At 39.9% G+C, this 19,726-nt stretch overlaps 1 protein-coding gene across 1 annotated transcript in view; it reads left to right on the top strand.

The window, feature by feature from the left end:
• GFRAL (GDNF family receptor alpha like) overlaps nucleotides 1-19,726 on the top strand; it is a 55,971-nt gene that overhangs the window by 11,678 nt on the left and 24,567 nt on the right. The window contains exons 4-6 of the mRNA XM_047797451.1: nucleotides 902-958; nucleotides 2,114-2,444; nucleotides 7,999-8,249. Of these exons, the coding sequence (XP_047653407.1) occupies nucleotides 902-958; nucleotides 2,114-2,444; nucleotides 7,999-8,249 (639 nt within the window). The remainder of the gene's footprint in view (nucleotides 1-901; nucleotides 959-2,113; nucleotides 2,445-7,998; nucleotides 8,250-19,726) is intronic.

Here is a 19,726-nt window from a genome sequence, read left to right as displayed (position 1 = left end):
GGCGTATGCCAGCAGCTGCAGCTCCCAATCTGACCTCAGCCAGGGAATCGCCATATGGCACAGGTGCAGACCTAAAGCAAGAAAAAAAGAATATTTTATTTCTGATTCTAGCTCTGTCATTTCTGCCTATGTTTCTCCTAGAACATTAAAATTAAAAAACTTAATACTATGATTATGTCTAAAGGGATTATGAAGAGAGAGGTAAATGCTAAAAGGTTTTAGAATAATGTAAATTTTATTTAGTCATTCATTCATTCGACAAATACTTATGAGACATTCACAGTGTGCTAAGTCCTAAGTACTGGGCAACAGGATTTAAAAAACAAACAAATGTTGAATATAATTCCCTGTGCTTGTTGTTTATCCATCTTTCATAGAATAGTTTGCCTTCAACCAATGTTTCTGCAATAAAAATTTTTAGAATTAGATGGTCACCAAGTTGACTTCTATCACGGGAGTCTTCAATTCTATAATTATAATTCATAAAACCTCTGGGAGGCTAAGATAATCAGAGGTGGAACTCATCTTTAAATCGCTTTTCAATCTCATTAAGACTTTACTGGGAAGATTTTTTTGGATCAAACAATATTCCTTCTGTTCTTTCTCCCCAGACAGACCCTTTATTTACCTCCACGCACATGGCCTAGTCATTAGCATTTGTTGAAATTTTCAAGTAACTGAATACTCAGAGCAGGGCTGTTTAAATTGATTCGAGTGATATCTCAGAGGTTTGTTTTCCTTCACCTCTACCTCACTAACCTTGAGTATAAGGGTTAAAGAGGCGTTACCTGAGCTTATATGTATTTTTGCTTGGTTACTCATTCATAAGTGTAGTCCACATTCTCTTAGTAAATTTAGAAAGCTGTTCATTAATAAAATTGTCTCTTTGTTTTCCTTCTAGATAACATGAAGGAGGATGGTGTATTTAAGCGGAATCTGACCGCTCCTTCCTATCATGGTAATGTTTAGAAATTGTAATTCTGTTCTGCATTGTAAATTCTGAACAACAGAATTTAAAATGTAGTTACTAGGCTTTTTTTTTGTTTTTCTTTTTTTTTTTTTTTTTTTTTAGTTTTTAGGGCAGCATTTGGAGCTTGTGGAAGTTCCCAGGCTAGGGGTCAAATTGGAGCTGTAGCCACTGGCCTACACCACAGTCACACTAACAACCAGATCTGTGCTGCACCTGCGACCTACACCACAGCTCACAACAACACTGGATCCTTAATCCACTGAGCAAGGCAAGGGATCAAACCCTCATCCTCATGCATGCTAGTTGGGCTGATTATTGCTGAGCCACCTCGGGAACTTCCAAAATGTAGTTACTAGGCTTTTTAAAGGAATGCCATTACAAGATGAATTCTGCAGATTTTTGATATGAAAAAAATGCAAAAAAATTTGCATTTCTTCCACTAATGTTTCCAAGCAACTGTTTTACCTATCCATTAATTTATTTTCAATTATGCTGAGGAATATGCTTAAAATAAAAGGCTAGATCTTCTTTAAATTTCACAGATATTTAGGTTACATAAATTATACTGTTTGAGGTCAACTCGTTTTGTGTATATGTGTATGTTGTGGGAAGGGGGGCATTCGCACATATCTGTGTTTCCAGAATGTGCACATTTTTAGATGTTGGAATAACTAGATGGAGCCTTTAGTCAAGATTGCCCTTCCCAAATAAAAAGTGCAACAGAATAAAAATCATTTGGTTTGAGCCATTGAACTCACCATCAGCTAGATAGCTCAAATACCATTCCTGAAGATTTATTGTTTACATTTGGGAAACGTGGAGATGAGGATTTTTTTCATTCAGCTCAGTTTTGGCCCTACACACTTCCCATTACTTCTGGATCATGATCCATATGCAGTGTAGATGAAGGATGGTTCAAATAACCCACTAACCAGGTCCCTGTACGTTCATATTAATGCTGGAAAAAAAAAAAAAGAGAGAGAGAGAGAAAGAAAAAGAAGATGAAAAAGCAACATTTGCCAAAAATAGCACGTGGGTGCATCTTTGAAGTTTGCTCATGGACTTCTCAGGGTGTTTTAGAGATTTCTGTATGTACAGCTTTTTGCTGACTTTCCCACGACCTGGGTATATTGTTGCTTTTAGGAATCAGGGGGATCCAGTCCTGTTTGGAAGTGGCAGAGGCATGTGTGCGGGACACAGTCTGCAATGCACAGTTGGCCCTTTACCTGAAAGCTTGCTCAGCAAATGGGAATCTGTGTGATGTGAAACACTGCCAAGCAGCCATACGGTTCTTCTATCAAAATATGCCTTTTAACGTTGCCCAGATGTTGGCTTTTTGTGACTGTGCTCCATCTGATATACCTTGTCAGCAGTCCAAAGAAGCTCTTCACAGCAAGCCATGTGCACTGAACAGAGTTCCAGCCCCGACCTGCCTCGATGTAATTCGCAGCTGCCAAAATGATGAATTATGCAGGTGAGTAAAAGCACGCATACCTGACTTTCTGATTTTGGCACCTTATTTGTTACAGTCCAGTCCCAACACTCGATCTCATTACATTAGTTCCCACCATCATCCAACATGATGTAAACAGAGCCAGACAATTCATAGCTTTGACTCCCTGGTACATGTGTCATATCCTTTTCGAAATTCAAATGCAGAACATGTTCCTGGAGTAAAAAAAATTCAGCATGTCAGGATTTGGCAGTCATGAAATAGCATGATTGAAATTACATATTCAAGTGAGACTAATGAATTGCTTCAATAGACCTGGCTTATATGTCAGTTTTATTATTTGCCTATCTCGTGATGATTATCAAGGCTGTTGAACATCACAGAATTCTGACAGGTGGATTCTTCGAACTTCAAAATAAATCTTTTGTGTCTTAGGCTAGAACCATGGAAGGAGCAGGTAGCTTGAGGAGAGTTTGGGCCTCCCCAGCAAGCGTGGGCAAGTCCAAACTTTTTCCTCTTCCCAGCCTCTCAGCCTTGATTCTTAGAGCAGTGACGTTAGTCGTATATTTGCTTATTCAAAAAATAATTGCCAGGCACCTACTACTGCTTTAGGCATCAGAGTGCAAGAAACAAAAACGCCTTCTCTGTGGAGCTTGTATTCTCGCAGGGATAGATAGATACTAAATAAATATTACATAATATTGTAAGGTAATGAGTGCTCTGGAGAGACACACACACACACACACACACACACACACACACACACACACACACGGGAAATATGAATGGGCAGAAAGCCCTGCAATGTGGTCCTGGTAGGGAGCATTTTAGCAGAGTTGGAGAAGTGAGGAAATGAACTTTTGTGAGTAAATATTTGGGGGGGAAAAGAGATACCATGTAAATGGATAAGCCAGGACTGAGGAAGAAATGTGTGTGGCACATTCTCAGGCAGTAAGAGGGAGGGGAACAGCAGACAGGATTTACTTTGAGCAAATGGAGAGGTATTGGGGGATTTTGAGCAGAGGTGTGGATGATCTGCTCACTTATTAAAACGTCCACTCTGGCTGCTAGTTGAGACTGGACTTTTCCTTTGCAGGTAACTCCCCTTGGGCACCATAAATTGAATCCAACACTCTGGCTTTTCTCCTATCCCCACAAGGCTCTTCATTATCACCTTTCCTTACATATTCAAGGGGAATTTATCTTTTGAGTGGTAAGAAAGCCACAGCTAGTGAGCTCTTTGGACTCAAGGCAGACGAGAGAGGAAAGTGTGAGAACACTGAATCAATCTGATGAATCAAAACGATCTGAAACAGTGATGTTACCTTGTTAAAGGAGCTTTATTTAGCAACCAACATGGAACTGTATAATTTTTTGGCTTAAGCTTCTGCTTCTTCATGGAATAATTAACTCGAGATAATTCATACCGGCTTTTTTGGTTGGTTGGTTGGTTGGGTTTGCCCTGTAGCTTCTGTCAGAGACTCTATCCTTTAATTATATTTAGAGAAATAAGTTCCATATATAGCAAATTCATTGAAAGAGCAAGATGCATGCTTCGTGTGGAGGAGTGGCTCAGTGTGATAGCTCAAGACAAGACTTGTCATTTTTGTTCCCTTGCTTCGACCACTGGCAAACGAGATTCAAGGACATCAGCCTCCTGAAGGCCGGGTTCTTGGTAAACTTTTCCTTCAGCCTTTTAATTATCCTCCCTCCTTTACTGTCAGTCATTCTCACGTGCAGAGTAGCTCCAGATCTTGTAAACATTTGCTAAAAAAAAGACCCACTCCCCTATAAGACATATTCTAGTAAAGGGTACAGATCTCAGCAGAGTGCTAGAGCATTGGCTTTTTTTTTTTTTTTGCCTCAACTTATCACAGAGAATGCCATTGTCCTTAAGAAAGTTTTAAAGGTCTTATCATGCAAGTACTTAATCAGTTAGTTTTACTAATTGTTTCTCTTGAATGAATAATAAAATTATGATAAAATATGTTTACAAGGCAATTTAAATGGTTCAAACTATTTACAGCTCAAAAATCCTTCCTCAGGGAAATACTGTATTTCATGGAATCAAAGATGCAAATTTTTTGCACATTTAGTCATTAATGTGTTTGGAAGGAATCTTAAGCTCAATGCTCAATGGCCAAAAAAAGCATTAAATTAAAACAATTTAATTGTCAACGAGTGATTTTGGTTGTAATAAAATAATGATATCTCTTATGAGCTGTGAAATATGGTAAAAACATTTGGTTACATTATTTTTCTCATATTAAAGATTTATCATATCTGTCAATCATCTACCTATACTAACAGGGAAACCAAATAACATTCTGACCAGTCAGGAGACCCTCTTTTTTTTTTAAAGTAATCCCTGTAAAAATGTCAGATGTCTCCATGGATGGGTACCTAGCTTTACCTGATGCCAATGCCACGTCCCCAGATAGCTACCTCGTTATCTTGAAGATGTTTGTGCTTAGTGCTCACAGCATGAGATACCTGAGCTTCTCCATCAAATAAAATATTTCAATGGCAAGGGATGGGATCTGCCCCTTGAGAAGCCTGTGATGGATTGTGAAGCGCACACACGTGCATGAACCTCACCTTGGCATCAACACCTTCCCAGATGCACCAATCACAGAGTTGGTCATTTTCTTCGGCAAGGGTTCCCAGGTCTCATTGCCTTTCCAAAGGCTTGGTGCAGGGTCAGAATATAAAGTGCACTCAAACAATGTCATCTCCTTTCCCTCCACTTTTGAATATCTTATACTTAATTTTGATATTGTGTCAATATACAGATACACGTCTCTTCTTATGTACTTTCTCCCTTACATATATTAGTTCAGGGAGTAAGGACTGTGTGTCTTTGACTTCTTTTCACTGTGTGCAAATAGTCTCAATGCACATTTTATAGAGGTGATGGAAAGATCACACAGTATTCGCTGTCAAGATGAAAAGACAGAGTCTGTCATTTTCTCCAGCAAATTTTGCCTTAGGGAGATTTCCAGTATTTATGTTAAATTATTGTTAATGTAATTTAAATGGAAAAAAATCTCCAAGTGAAAAACCACTTCTTCAGTGAGAATGTTAAGGCCTCATCACTTATCTTTGCTGCGTAAGCACCTTCACATGGGGCAAAGCAGAGCAGTTAGATTTTAAAATACGACTTCACTCTCTGTCATAGATTCCTCAATTCAAGATAGGTTTTGAAACTCCTCTGTTTATTTTAAAAGGGCAAAGAAGATGATTTAAGGCCTTTTTCAACTGAGTTTGTCCAATACAGATGTATACTGGGAGGTGAGATTATGTTCTGCACGTTATAACTGTTTAGTTTACAGGAAATTATAATACATTATATTTTCATACATATGAACTCAAGAAAGTAATGGAGAAAAAGGTATTTGCGTAGAAGAAATTTTATCTACCTTTTTTTTTTTTTGGTCTTTATAGGGCTGAATCCAAGGCATATGGAAGTTCTCAGGCTAGGAGCTATAGCCACTGGCCTACACCACAGCCACTGCAATGCAGGATCCGAGCCGTGTCTGCAATATACACCACAACTCATGGCAACACCAGATCCTTAACCCACAGATCAAGGCCAGGGATCTAATCTGGATACTAGTCAGGTTTGTTACTGGTGAGCCAAGACAGGAACTCCTATTTTATCTACTCTTAAAAAGCAAAACTCCACAATATGCATATTTAAGTACCATGGAATATTCACAAAGTTTGACTATATTTTAGGTCACAAAGACAGATGTAATATATCCTACGTTCAGAAATTACATAGACCCCAAATCATTAAACACGCAATCAAAAATTTAGAGGGAAACTAAAAATGAAATAATCAACTCAGGTTAAAAATTACTCATTTAAATGCTTAATTGTTCAAATAATAAACCAGAATAAGAAATTTCAGAATAGGGAGTTCCCGTCCTGGCGCAGTGGTTAACGAATCCGACTAGGAACCATGAGGTTGCAGGTTCGGTCCCTGCCCTTGCTCAGTGGGTTAACAATCCAGCGTTGCTGTGAGCTGTGGTGTAGGTTGCAGACGTGGCTCGGATCCCGAGTTGCTGTGGCTCTGGCGTAGGGCAGTGGCTACAGCTCCGATTCGACCCCTAGCCTGGGAACCTCCATATGCCGCGGGAGCGGCCCAAAGAAATAGCAAAAAAAAAAAAAAAAAAAGAAATTTCAGAATATAAAGATAGTGAAAAAGCTACACATCAAAATATTTCAAACATAAAACAATTTCTGTAATATAAATTTTTTGCCATATTCAATTTTTTCAAATGAATTAGAAATGAGTTTACCAAAGTATTTTTATAATATTTTTATTTTTAATTAAATATTCTTCAACTCATTATTTTTGCAAATTTTCTAAGCTAATTTTTTGAATGGAAAAACTTTTATGAGTAGATAAATCGTGCAACTTAAACTTTGTAAAAACACATTTAAATATGTATTAATATCTTTTTTAAATAAAACAATAAAGGGCACCTATCAACCTCATAAATGATCACAATACCATCAATGCTTATATTTAGGTGACATCTTATATATAACATTTAATTGCATCAAAGGAACACATTTGTTCTTCTGGATTCAGAATTGTGTGCTCAAAAAATTTATAGCATTTTATTAAATATAAATTTTAATATATATTAATTCTTACCACTGTATTTAAAATCTAATTACTTTCAGATGACTTAAAATATGAGATTATTGAAAACAATGTGATTTATGGATTTAAGCAGAGCAGCATCATGACAGCAAATAGATCAGGACTTCAAGTGACATCTACTCAGAGTGTTTTCCTGCATGTTTGATGGTGATCTATTCAAGAAAGGGCAAAGAGTAATTATAGGTGATAGATACTAACTAAGGAAGATTAATATCCTTGGTTCCACTGAGTAGGTATCTTCCCTTACTGTGAAGTTTTAAATATGAAATTATTGTACACTATCCAGACTTTTACTCAAAGCTAGTACAGCAAGAATGAAATACATGGAAAACTTATGAATAGATGTGGTTATCTATTATCTCAACCATCAAATAAACTCATATTTTGCTTTAAATTGGCTCATGTTGCCAGAAAACCTCAGAGCATTTTGTTAATTCTAATTAGTCTGCTTAGAAACGTTGAGAAGAGTACAGTACCTCCCATCCTGCGTGAAAACTGTCTTGAAAGGTCAAGAGCCTTTTCTGAAATCACTTGGTATGAGATGATGGCCAAATGCTACTCTCAGAACCACATTCTGCTTCCAAAATTATGGCTAATAAATCTCCCAAGTAGCTCGTACTGCAAATCATCACCCACTGAAATAAAATTAGTAATGAAGGAAGATTCATCCAGGGAATCCTAAACTCAGCCTCTGTCTTTCATCACAAAATGAAAATAATTCTCTACGTTTTCTTCCACACTCTTTATTGGAATGTTTGAATGTAGAAACTGAGCTTTCAGCTATGCTTAGAATCATCTAGAAGGCATTTTGTTTTATGTCAGTCTTTCATTAGATGAGGCAGCACTCATGTAAATGTGAAACAGTACTATTCAGAGGCTAATTCCTTTTTCCGACTCTAGGAGGCGCTATAGAATATTCCAGGCAAAGTGCTGGCAGCACGTGACAGCAAAGTGCCATGAGGATGAGACCTGCATCAGTACCTTAAATAAGCAGGACTTCACTTGCTCCAGAAGTGATGACTGCAAAGCAGCTTACATGGGTACCCTCGGGACTGCCCTTCAAGGGCAGTGCACCTGTAGGACCACCACCCAAAGTGAAGAATCTTTGTGCAAGATTTTCCAGCATATGCTTCATGGAAAATCATGTTTCAGTAAGTTACCCAAATAAAATTTTAGATATGTATTATACATATTTCTTGTTTTTGTCTATATAGCATAAAGCAGTAATCTAGCACAGAAAAATTACTCGGAAAGACATCTTTACATTTGCTATTCCATTCTTAAGTCTATTTTCTGATCATGTTTTGTGCATTTGCTATTTTACTCATTTATCTGCAAGTGGTATGTGCTTTTAATTTACATGATTGGTCACTCCTAGTTCTCATTTATTGATTTCAATATCAACAGCATAAAAGGTTTATTCTATCAGATAACCGAATGTATCATATCTATTGCAAGTAACAAACCAACTCCAAATGTAGTGGCTTGAAATGATCGTTTATTTGCCCACAGTTCTGCTCCTTGGGCTTGGCTCAGTTAAGTGGGTCTTCTGACAGTCTTGTTTGGGGTCACTCGTACAGTGGATTGGTGGCAAGACTGAGGCTGAACTGTCCAAGGTAGTATTTAGCAAGCACCATTGGCTGGGATGGTGTGATTCTCCTCTTCAACAGTAGAACCCGGTACTCTTTCATGGTGATGGCAGCACCCCTAGCAGCTAATCCCCAACGACTAAGTACTTATGAAGTATCTGCTTCTGCTATACTTGCTGATGCCTCACTAGCCAAAGCAAGACACATGGCCAATTTCAGAGTCTCTCTGAGAAGGGACTATACCAGGAGATGTACATTCAAAGCTGGATTCATCGGGAGGTGGTTAAGTTAACAACCTACTAGACAGCTGTCCCAATCTAAGCAAAACATATTTGCTCTTGGATTTAGTCACATCCCCGTGGTCTTTAATGTGTCTGCTGATCTCCCTCTAATGAGAGGATGGAAAATGCATTTTCTAAACTTATTCTTTACTTTTTTGGTATAAGAAAACTGAGATTTGGGAATTGAGATAATTTGTCCAGAGTCTCAAGGTGAACAAGTGGTTGAGAGGCAACTGGCTACGAGTCTTACAGAAAGAGCCTAATGATGTGATCACAAGACCTCTCCATCATCTACCTTCAGGGTTAGTCCATGCAACTATTCGACCCCCCCCCCAAACATCCACAGCCCCTAGGGCCCCTAGTGGTAACCATCAAACCCACAGTTACCATTTCCAGAGGGAAATAATAGAAATTTACCCTTTCACTGTAAAAAAAAAAAAAATCTTTATGCAAATTTTGACAGATATAGCTGTCTTTATATATACTTATATCTAACTATAAACAAACACATTTTAATTTTTTTCTATTTTTCTTTAAAGATACTAAAGAGATACACATTATCCAAGATGATCAAAACTGTGATTTGTTACACATTAAGTAATAGACATACAACTCAGAGTGTATGGCTTTGATTTCAACAGAGCGCTCTATAGAGTTTCTACAATTTCTGTAATTAGCACTCCAGACATATTTCTATTGAAATCATCATGCTGAGAGGAAAACTGTTGCATTATATATGTTGAGTCATAATGTCTAAATAATCTTCCTCTCTGATTAATATTGGGTGGCTAATTCTGTTGGGACTAAAGGTAATTGTAATGAATGGCTCATAGCCTTACAAGAGGACATACCAAATAAGATAACTTAAACCAACAGCAATGTATGCAATTACATTATCATGCTTATTTATAAGTGGTTTCTCCATATTAAGTGGTATCCAGAAAAAAAATGTAATTCCTACAAGTTAATGATAACTCAGTTCCTTGGGCATAAATCCCCTAAGAATGCCAGTCCAAGCAACCTAATTCTACTTCCAAGCCTGGTTTTCTCCCATGTGTTTTTAATTATTGTTATGTTTTGCTTTCATTGTATTTGGCTAATATAACCTGCACAGAGTGGGGAAAAAAAGTTCATGAGGAGACAGTAGAAATGGACACACACAAAAAAATCCATAAACATTGACATAGTATATACTGTTTTAGAAAAAAGAAAATTCAAAATGATTTCACTTTTCTTCACTCACTTAGGAAGACTAAACATTATGAGGTTTTTCTCCTCAAGCATTACCTACTAAAAGTAGGAATTTTAAGTGACAGGTTTATAGAATTAAAGGAACCTTAAAGGCCTTCCGTCAGAATTCTGGGTACTTGAATTAACAGGAAAAGTTTCAGACAAAAACACACATTAAATCCTTAGCCTGGCTAGTTCTAACAAACCTCTATCCCCCGCTCCATATTCTTGGGAAGTAGTAGCACACAGAGATTTTTAAATGAATTTTCTCTCTAACCACTGCCTCTGGCTCTTCACATCAGCCCAGCATGCTCACGCATTATCAAAAACAGCCCTCATTACAGCTGGTTTCCAAGCTCTTCAGCTTCTGCTCACTTTACCTGAAAGAGGCAGAATGGAGAACAGAGAGGACAGTGGGGGGGAGGTCTTTCACTGGTCACATTTGTTTGGCTTTGAAGCATTGTTCAAACTCACTTGACCTCAGGCCACAGTCAGCAATGCATTTTACATTTGATTTTTATATGCAGTGTCTTCCGTGTATCCATTTTTTTTAGGCCCACACCCATGGCATATGGAAGTTCCCAGGCTAGGGATGGAATCGGAGCCAAAGTTGCCAGACTCCACCATAGCCACACAGCCACAGCAATGCAGGATCCAAGCCAAATCTGTGACCTACACCACACCTTGAATCACAGATCCCTAACCCACTGAGGGAGGCCAGGGATTGAACCTGAATCTTCATGGATACTAGTTGAGTTCTTAACCAGCTGAGCCACAACAGGAAATCTTCTTCAGTTTTTTAAAAAATATTATTATTCTATTCCATTATTTTTTTTTTTCAAGGCTGACAACTACCTACTAAAATGACTTCATGGAGTTCCCATTGTGGCGCAGTGGTTAACGAATCCGACTAGGAACCATGAGGTTGCGGGTTCGGTCCCTGCCCTTGCTCAGTGGGTTAACGATCTGGCGTTGCCGTGAGCTGTGGTGTAGGTTGCAGACGCGGCTCGGATCCAGCGTTGCTGTGGCTCTGGTGTAGGCTGGTGGCTGCAGCTCCGATTCAACCCCTAGCCTGGGAACCTCCATATGCCGTGGGAGCGGCCCAAGAAATAGCAAAAAAAAGACAAAAAATAAAAAATAAAAAAAAATAAAAAAATAAAATAAAATGATTTCATGACTCATGTGTTGCTTTGGGAAGGCTGAAAAAACATGCCTGAAACATAAATTCATCTGAAAGAAATCTACACTGACGTAGCCAAGTCAGAGTCTTATAATAATTATAAATAATTACAGAGTCATCAGAATTTATTGGTTACATTTCTCATCTAACCTTAATCATTCCATGACCTGGACACTCTTATTCCTGCGGTTTCATATGGGAGATCAAGGGAGGTAAGAGGTGCAATGGTTTGCTCAGCTTCCTTGCCCAGGCTGCGGTGCATGCGGGACCCCACGTCTGGCTGGCTGACCGCAGCCCACTGGGTTCTCCTGCCTGTGAAACTGTGAAGACAAGGAGCTTGTGTCTGTCCAGGATGCTCCACAGCTCTCACAGGCAGAACCTCTTCATTCCGATCTCGGACCTGAGCCTTGAAAACGTGCTGAAGAGCCTGCCTCAGTTCCTGCCTGCTGACCACACCTGGGCAACCAGCACCCTGAATGCACTGGAAGCTCGGCCACCACCTTTCACTTACCTGCAAACCTCTGCATCCATACAGACCCACCTCTCTCCGGGATCTTGCAACAGAGACCAAATTGGTGGCAGTTATTGCTGAGAGAGAGATGACAGAAAGGGAAGAGAGAAAAATTGGTTGAGACAGGGAGGACCACAGAAGTGGAAAGAATTAGAGGATCACTCTTGCCTTTGCCATTACGCTGAAAGGTTCAGTCCACGGGTGTGTGTGCAGGGCAGGCTGACAGGAATGTTCCATTTCTCTTGGTACAAAGTTGTCTTTGTAGGCCAACTGTAGTCATCTAAAAGAGATTTGGAAATATCCCCATTCTGCCCCTGAAGTCACAGCTTCTTTTGGAAGAATTATTTTTATAAGATAAATACATAAAAAGAGTTTACCTATTTCTCTGAAATCCTATAGGGGACAGAAAGCATTACGGTGGTGACAAAAGCTTAAAGAAAATTTAAAGAATGTGGAAGTAAAAATAAGTTAAATTCCTCTCTTAAGAGAGTCAATGTTAAGAAAATTGGTGTACATTCTTTCCAACCTTTTTTTTTTGGGGGGGGGGCTTGTAATACACAAACGCCTTGAACACTTTGTACACACTCAAGCAGATGCCTTGCCTTGCCCTGACACACCACACACACACACACACACACACACACACACATATTTTTAAAGGAATCAAACTATACATCCTGCTTTACAGCTCCCTTTTTACTTTAAAAATATGCGGTGGACCCATTTTCAAGTTTGTACATGTATGATTGCTTTATTCTTTTTAAAAGCTGCATCCTATGCGCATGCACGTGTGTGTGTGTGTGAGACTATAATTTATTTAACTGTATCTATTAATGTGGACATTTAGGTTGAATGTGATTATTTATTATTATAAGCATTATTGCAAGAAATGTTATTGCACATTTATCTTGCATTCTCATAGAATAGATTTCAAAGAGTGAGATAAACTAGTCTTAGGATTTTTGCATTTTTAAATTTGATAGAAACTGTACACATTTTTTCCAATTACATTTTGAGTGAGAAAGTAATTTTTTAATACACATTTTTATGATAAATAATACCGAACATCTTTTCAGTGGCTTGTTGGAAATATTCTGGTCTTCTTACCTATTCATATTTTTCACCTAAAAAATCTGCTTCTTTTGTATCAGTAAATTATACCATTGTTGCCTGTATCAGGCATTTGTATGTATATGTAGGGATCCACTAGTCTGCACCCCTCTTCCCAGGATCCTGAATTCATGGTGTCCTATGGAAAATTGATAACCTGGGGTCTACCATAGTCCCTGGCTCAGATTTTGACCCAGCTAAGCATTATCAGTGTTATAAAAGGGGAGAAATTTTTAAACTGACTCTTGAATATTCACCCATTCTTCTATATCTTACATCACAGAGATATATACCTGTGCATATTCTCTGGGGGAGGGTTCTTTTTATTTATTTTTAATTTTTTTATTTTTTTGTCTTTTTGCCTTTTCTAGGGCTGCTTCCCGTGGCATATGGAGGTTTTCAGGCTAGGGGTCTAATCAGACCCGTAGCTGCCCACCTAAGCCAGAGCCACAGCAACGCGGGATCCAAGCCGCATCTGCGACCTACACCACAGCTCACGGCAGCAATGGATCCTTAACCCACTAAGCAAGGCCAGGGATCAAACCCACAACCTCATGGTTCCTAGTCGGATTCATTAACCACTGCCCCACACAGGAACTCCTGGGGGAAGGTTCTTAATCTTTATTAAAGAGGAGAATTAGCTAGTGATTAAAAGTTCTGATACCCCATAAGCTAATAAAATTACATTATATGAAGGCAGGACATGGGTATCAGCTGGGCTGACTTTGTGAGCAAATGGCCAGGAACCTTTCTCATCTCTGTTCCTGAATTTCTAGAGTCCATGTAGTTGGACTCTAGCTAGAAATTTAGTTGATTTTTATACATGAATTTGTGTGCAGCAACATGTTAAATACTCAAATTTTAACAATTTCTTGACTTCTGTGTTTCCCATGTAGATAATATGCTCTTCAACAATTATGGTTTTCTTTCCTCTCTTTAATGCTCATACATTTCCTTTATTTTTTGCTCCCCGCCCCCACAACTAGGACCCACAGTAAAAAATGTTAACTAGAAATGATGATAATAAGCATGCTGGTCTTATATCTGATCTTAAAGGTAATTCTTTCACTCTTTCACCATTTCGTATGATGTTTGCCATAAGTATTCTATAGATACTTTGTATCAGAATAAAGAATTTCTAGGAGTTCCAGTCATGGGTCAGCAGAAATGAACCTTACTAGCATCCATGAGGACACAGGTTCGATCCCTGGCCTTGCTCCGTGGGTTAAGGATCCAGCATTGTCGTGAGCTGTGGTGTAGGTCGCAGACTTGGCTTGGATCCCGCATTGCTGTAGCTGTGGTGTAGGCTGGCAGTTGCAGCTCCGATTTGACCCCTAGCTTGGGAATCTCCATATGCCTTGGGTGCTTCCCTAAAAATACAAAAAAGGGGGAAAAAAAAAAGAATTTCTATTCCTGGACTGCAAGTATCTTTTAAAAATAAGGTTGAATTTTAGTAAAAGGGGATTTTCACTGAGGTCGTTCAGTACTTCTTAGTGACTTTCTTGTGGTAGAATGATTGGTCACGGTGCCAACTGTGTCATCTTACCAGAAAGGGAAGTCCTCCATTCATTTCTAAACATTCTCAAGGATCCCCATTTGTATGAAAAGGAAAAAAAAAATCTTGCTAATTAACTGTCACATCACCTCCTCTTCACAGCCAACTTTCTCAAAAGAGTTGCCTGTATTTCTCCATCTCTTATGCACCGTTCTGCCCGCTCCAGTCTGGCCCTCACTAGAGCAGCTTTCTATTTTCTAACCTCATCTATGTCAGGGCTTCCGGAAATTCGTGTCTTACTAGAATTTTACTTTATTTATTTATTTATCTATCTATCTTTTTAGGACTATACCAGCGGCACATGGAGGTTCCCAGGCTAGGGGTCGAATCAGAGCTGCAGCCTCTGGCCTATGCCACAGCCATAGCCATGAGAGATCCTAGCCATGTCTGCAACCTACGCCATAGCTCATGGCAACACCAGGTCCTTAACCTATTGAGCAAGGCCAGGGATCGAACCTGAGTCCTCATAGATGCTCGTTGGGTTCGTTAACCTGACGGAGCCATGACGGGAACTCCTTACTAGAATTTTAAGCTGCCTTAAAGAATAGTTTAATACTCTTTCTTTCTTTCTTGAAATATTTTTCTAAAAAAAATATCTCTTGGCTTTTATTCTCCTGATGCTTCTTCTATGTCTACCTTGCAGGCTTATCCAATGGGCCAATTAATATTTGTGTTGCTCAAGGTTCAGCTGGAGGCTTTCTGCTAAAGTAACTGTAATTTTCCCCTAGATCCATCCATGGCTACAACAGCATCATCCCTTCCATTGATTTACAGTCTTTAGGGCAAACCTCTTTTCTAAGCTTCAGACCAATTATCTGCCCACCTCCTTGATATTGTCTTCCGGAGTTTAAGCTCATGCTAGCTGAGTTAATAAGCAAGCTCCAGATCACAGAGGCTTCACACAGTGGGAGTTTGTTCTTTGATAACCAAAATTCCAATCAGCATTAGGAAAGCTCATTTAGAGGACCAGCCTCTTCCTAACATGTGTCTCTGCCTCAGGATAGACTTCAAAGCCCTCTCCATTAAGAGAGCAGAATCAGACAGAATGCAGAGGGTTTTGCAGTCAGAGAGGGGCAGTTCATGTTTGGAATTGATAACCCATGCACAGTGTCAACACCCCACATCCCACCGACCCTGATCAGGTCACACAGCCACAATGTCTGCAAGAGAGGCTAGAAAGTCCAGTGGAGCTTCGAGCCAGAAGAAATGGCCACTGTGGTTATTAATCAACAAGTAAGACTCTGTCACTGTTCATCGTTTTGGCCAATGTCTATTTCACTCTTCTGCCCACACAGAGAACATACTGACCCTTTCCCCAAGGGAGACAACCCAAAGTTTCCCAAATGTTCATCCACCTCAAAAACCAGGATCTTGCGGGGGTGGAGGGGGTGGCAACCCAGATGTTGCAGCACCGTGTGATGGACAGGCAGCCCAAGAACTAGAAAAACTAATTATCACCTGCCATCTCCCCACACAGATAACAAACACATGCACCCACAAACAAATGCAGACACACATGCCATATATATAAAACAGGACAGGGACAGCAAAACCTCAGTTAACGCTCTCATTCCAAATAAGGAAAAATGGGAGAGTTATTGCACCCAGTAATGAGATCCTGCCTGGTAGGCATTTGAAGTCTTTTTGACAGATCTGGGAAGGACCATCTGGGTGATTCCATCTTGGTCTCTGGAAGATTCTTCCTTGCCCTTCATGCTCCACAGCAGTATCTGAACCGGGGAGGAGGGAGGATGCCCTCTTTGGGGGACAGGAGCTCTCCTAGACCATAGCCTGCTCAGATGTTTTGAGGAATTGAGAGCTGTTTTAACAGTTAGCAGTCACAGACTCTTTGCATATAGATGGGTGGCTTCCTTGCAAGAGTCTCTTAAAAATATATCAGGTTTCTAATCTATTTGCTTTTTGTCAATTCTATGTGCCAGGATCCCTAATAAAAAGTGTTTTATTGACTTAGTTCCCAAGTCTGCCTTATTTCCTTGCTTCCTAGCCCTCATGCCCCTCTCCCTTATGCAGTGATTCAAGCTAATCTAAACCACGGACTTGAATGAAAAAAATGTAATCCCCTTAATCTGATTTTTGCTGCAGAGTTGAGTCAATTTGTTTAACTCAGAAATACTGGGCTGGAGATCTTTTCAGTTGTTATCTCTTACTACTTAGATCTACGACAGTTGGCTTTGGAATCTCTCTCAATCTCTGCTTGAAAACCAGCCAGTCTCTACTGAGCTCATATTCTTATTGTAATTCTCTGTACAATGCAGTCAAGAGTAATCAACCCATGTCATCAACTCCAGTTTGGGACCTTCCAAAGTACTTTGAGAAATGCATCTCAGAACAGTCTTTGCGGCAGCAGAGCAGGAAAGACATTTAGCTGTTGGATTCCGTCTCCCATTTGTCAGGGGTGGCCCCGTGACACCTGACTCCCTGGAAGTTGTGGATAGTGCATCCTCCAATGCAGAGAAGGGCCCAATGTACATCTTATGCCACAGGAGAAGAAAAGCACTGGGGAGGGAAGAAGGACATGTACTGTGCCAGGTCCAAGAGGAAGAACTGTCAGGTTGCATCTGGACAAAGATGGACTAGGCATTTTGATGGTAAGGAACAAAGGCACATCCATACCAAAAAGGTATAAATTCCAGCAGGATGCATCACTGCCTCCTTCAGGGTGGAAGGATTGTGGTGTCATCTGTCTGCCACCAATCAGTCATACTGAGGACTCCATACAGGTCTCTGCTGTTGCTAGGTGGTTTGGCATTTAGCATTGAAGAACTTTAAAGGCTCAGCCTTAGTGAGAGGGAGCCATGGCTGCTTTCCTTGCCACTACTCTCTCCATGCTGGCACTGGGTGGCAGAAGAGGGCACAGTTGGCTTTCTTGGGGTAGGTCACCAGTTTATCTGGTTGCTGAGGGCTTACTCCATGGTGGATACTGACTACTAGGCATTAACCTGAGATGGGAAGTTCTGCCCACTTGGTGCCACCACCATTGGTCCTTCTGCCTGTCTCTTCTTCTCATTCCTTTGTTTACAAGGATACTCTTTCCATGTCTCCAATCAAGCAATCTTCCTCTGCCCATCAATCTTAACCTCTACCCACATCTCTCTCTCTCTCTCTTTCTCTTTCTGCAAAGTAGGTAATCAAGAGCACTGGCCATGCTCTGCCTTAGGGACCACCCCATGCTCTGTTAGGGACCACCTCTAGTGGTGGCGGCTGTCCATTTACAGTTAGCAGTGATTCACTGTACTCACCTTCCTGCAAGCCAGTGAATTAATGGATCTGATAATACCCACGAGCATGTTAGGAGCTATATGGCAAATGGCAAATGGGTTCCTACTACAGATGGCATAGCCTTGCTCCAAAATCCAAGAGGTCTACACTGTGATGCTAGTAGGGCTTGCCAGGGATGCCATGTGCATCCAGGGAGCTTAAATGAGATTAAGTGTATAGAGTTCATGTTACATAGCAAATATTCTATACATTTTAATAGCCCTGCCTTTAAATACCATTGTTTTTGTCACTGGATTCGGGACTGGACCACTGGGTTTCTTTTTTTTTGTTTTGTTTTACATAGACTATACACGGTTTGGGACTTTCTTTCTTTCTTTTTCCTTTTTTTCCATATCTGAGGTATGTGGACGTTCCTGGGCCAAGGATCGAACCTGTGCCACAGTAGCCACCCCAGTCATAGCAGTGACACCACCAGATCCTTACCTGCTGAGCCACATGGGAACTCCAGGAGTTTCTATATTAATGTTTCCCAAAAGACAGCTGTTTCCCCAACTTTATTAGGAAGAACCTGACAATTGCAAAGATAATCCCAAAGTACTGAGAAGATGAACTTTGAATTCTTGGCTCTCAAAATGGTTAATCCTCAGAAATCTAGAGATTTTTTTAAAAATAGAGATATTTGGCCCTAACTCCAATTATTCTAATTCAGTAGGCCTGGGGGGTAGCTCAGAAATCTGTAGTTTCGTTGCTGTTTTTAATCATCTGGTGGTTTTATTTTCAACCAAGTTGGGGGACCACTACTTTAATTCACAGCTGGGAAAAACTGTGTCACTGGCTGTGGGTCCAGAGCCTCTTTTAGGTCACACCTCTCAGGGACTGAGAAATGTCTGTGCTCAGAAAGGCAAAGCTCATACCATGCAGCTCTTAAGGTGGCCTGCTTCACCCCAGTGCCTAAAAACACAGTTGGTATACATTAGCTACTCAGTAAAGAGTGAGTGAATTCACAGATGGGTGAATGAATGGATAGATGAGTGGATGGGTGGATGGATGGATGGATGGGTGGATGGATGGATGGATGGATAGATGGATGGGTGGATGGATGGATGGATGGATGGATGGATAGATGGATGGGTGGATGGATGGATGGATGGATGAATGGGTGGATGGATGGATGGATGGATGGATGAATGGGTGGATGGATGGATGGATGGATGAATGGATGAATGGATGAATGAATGAACCAGTGTTTACTATAACTCTATGGCAGCACTGTCTTCTGAATACCATTGGTTTTTTTTCCCCTTAGAACTCTCTTAATAATATAGCTTCCCTATTAAAAGACTTACTCATTTGTGTTTCCATTTAAGCTGGAATTTTCAGTTCAAATATTTGAGCAAAAGAATCAGGAATTAACAAGACCAGGCTACTACCACTGCCCACTTTCATAAAAACAGTTTAGGCTCCTTATATTTTCCAACATGTTTCCTCTTTACAGATCTACTTTCAAAAAGTCTGGATAGTCAGAAACTATTTTACAGTTGATCTTTGGGTAATGTCAACATTGAAAGAGGCCACTGGCTCTAACCCTTTTTTTGCTCATAAGTCTTGTTATCCCCTTAAAAAGCTGTAGGATGCAGGTAGCCCTGTCTGTTGGTAACAAGGATGAAAGAAGATTGTCCTCAATAGATTTGCAAAACTACCTGGTTTTTGGAAATAGTAATATAAAAACTCCTAAACATGTGTATAGTCTCTTGAGAGGCTTTTAAAGAGCCCTCCTGATTAAGAGATATTTCTACAACTTTTAACTGCTTTTTTTTGAAGCCCTCCTTCTCACCTGTATGTCTATTGAGGCCTCATCTTAGATATCAACATTATCAATAAGACTGATTTACTCATCCTATTTGTCTCCCTTCAATGGATAGATTATTGTTT

This window comes from Phacochoerus africanus, chromosome 9, assembly GCF_016906955.1.
Source record: "Phacochoerus africanus isolate WHEZ1 chromosome 9, ROS_Pafr_v1, whole genome shotgun sequence".
Lineage (NCBI taxonomy): Eukaryota > Metazoa > Chordata > Mammalia > Artiodactyla > Suidae > Phacochoerus > Phacochoerus africanus.
Note: the sequence above shows the minus strand (reverse complement) of the source record. Positions and strands in the feature narration are given on the sequence as shown.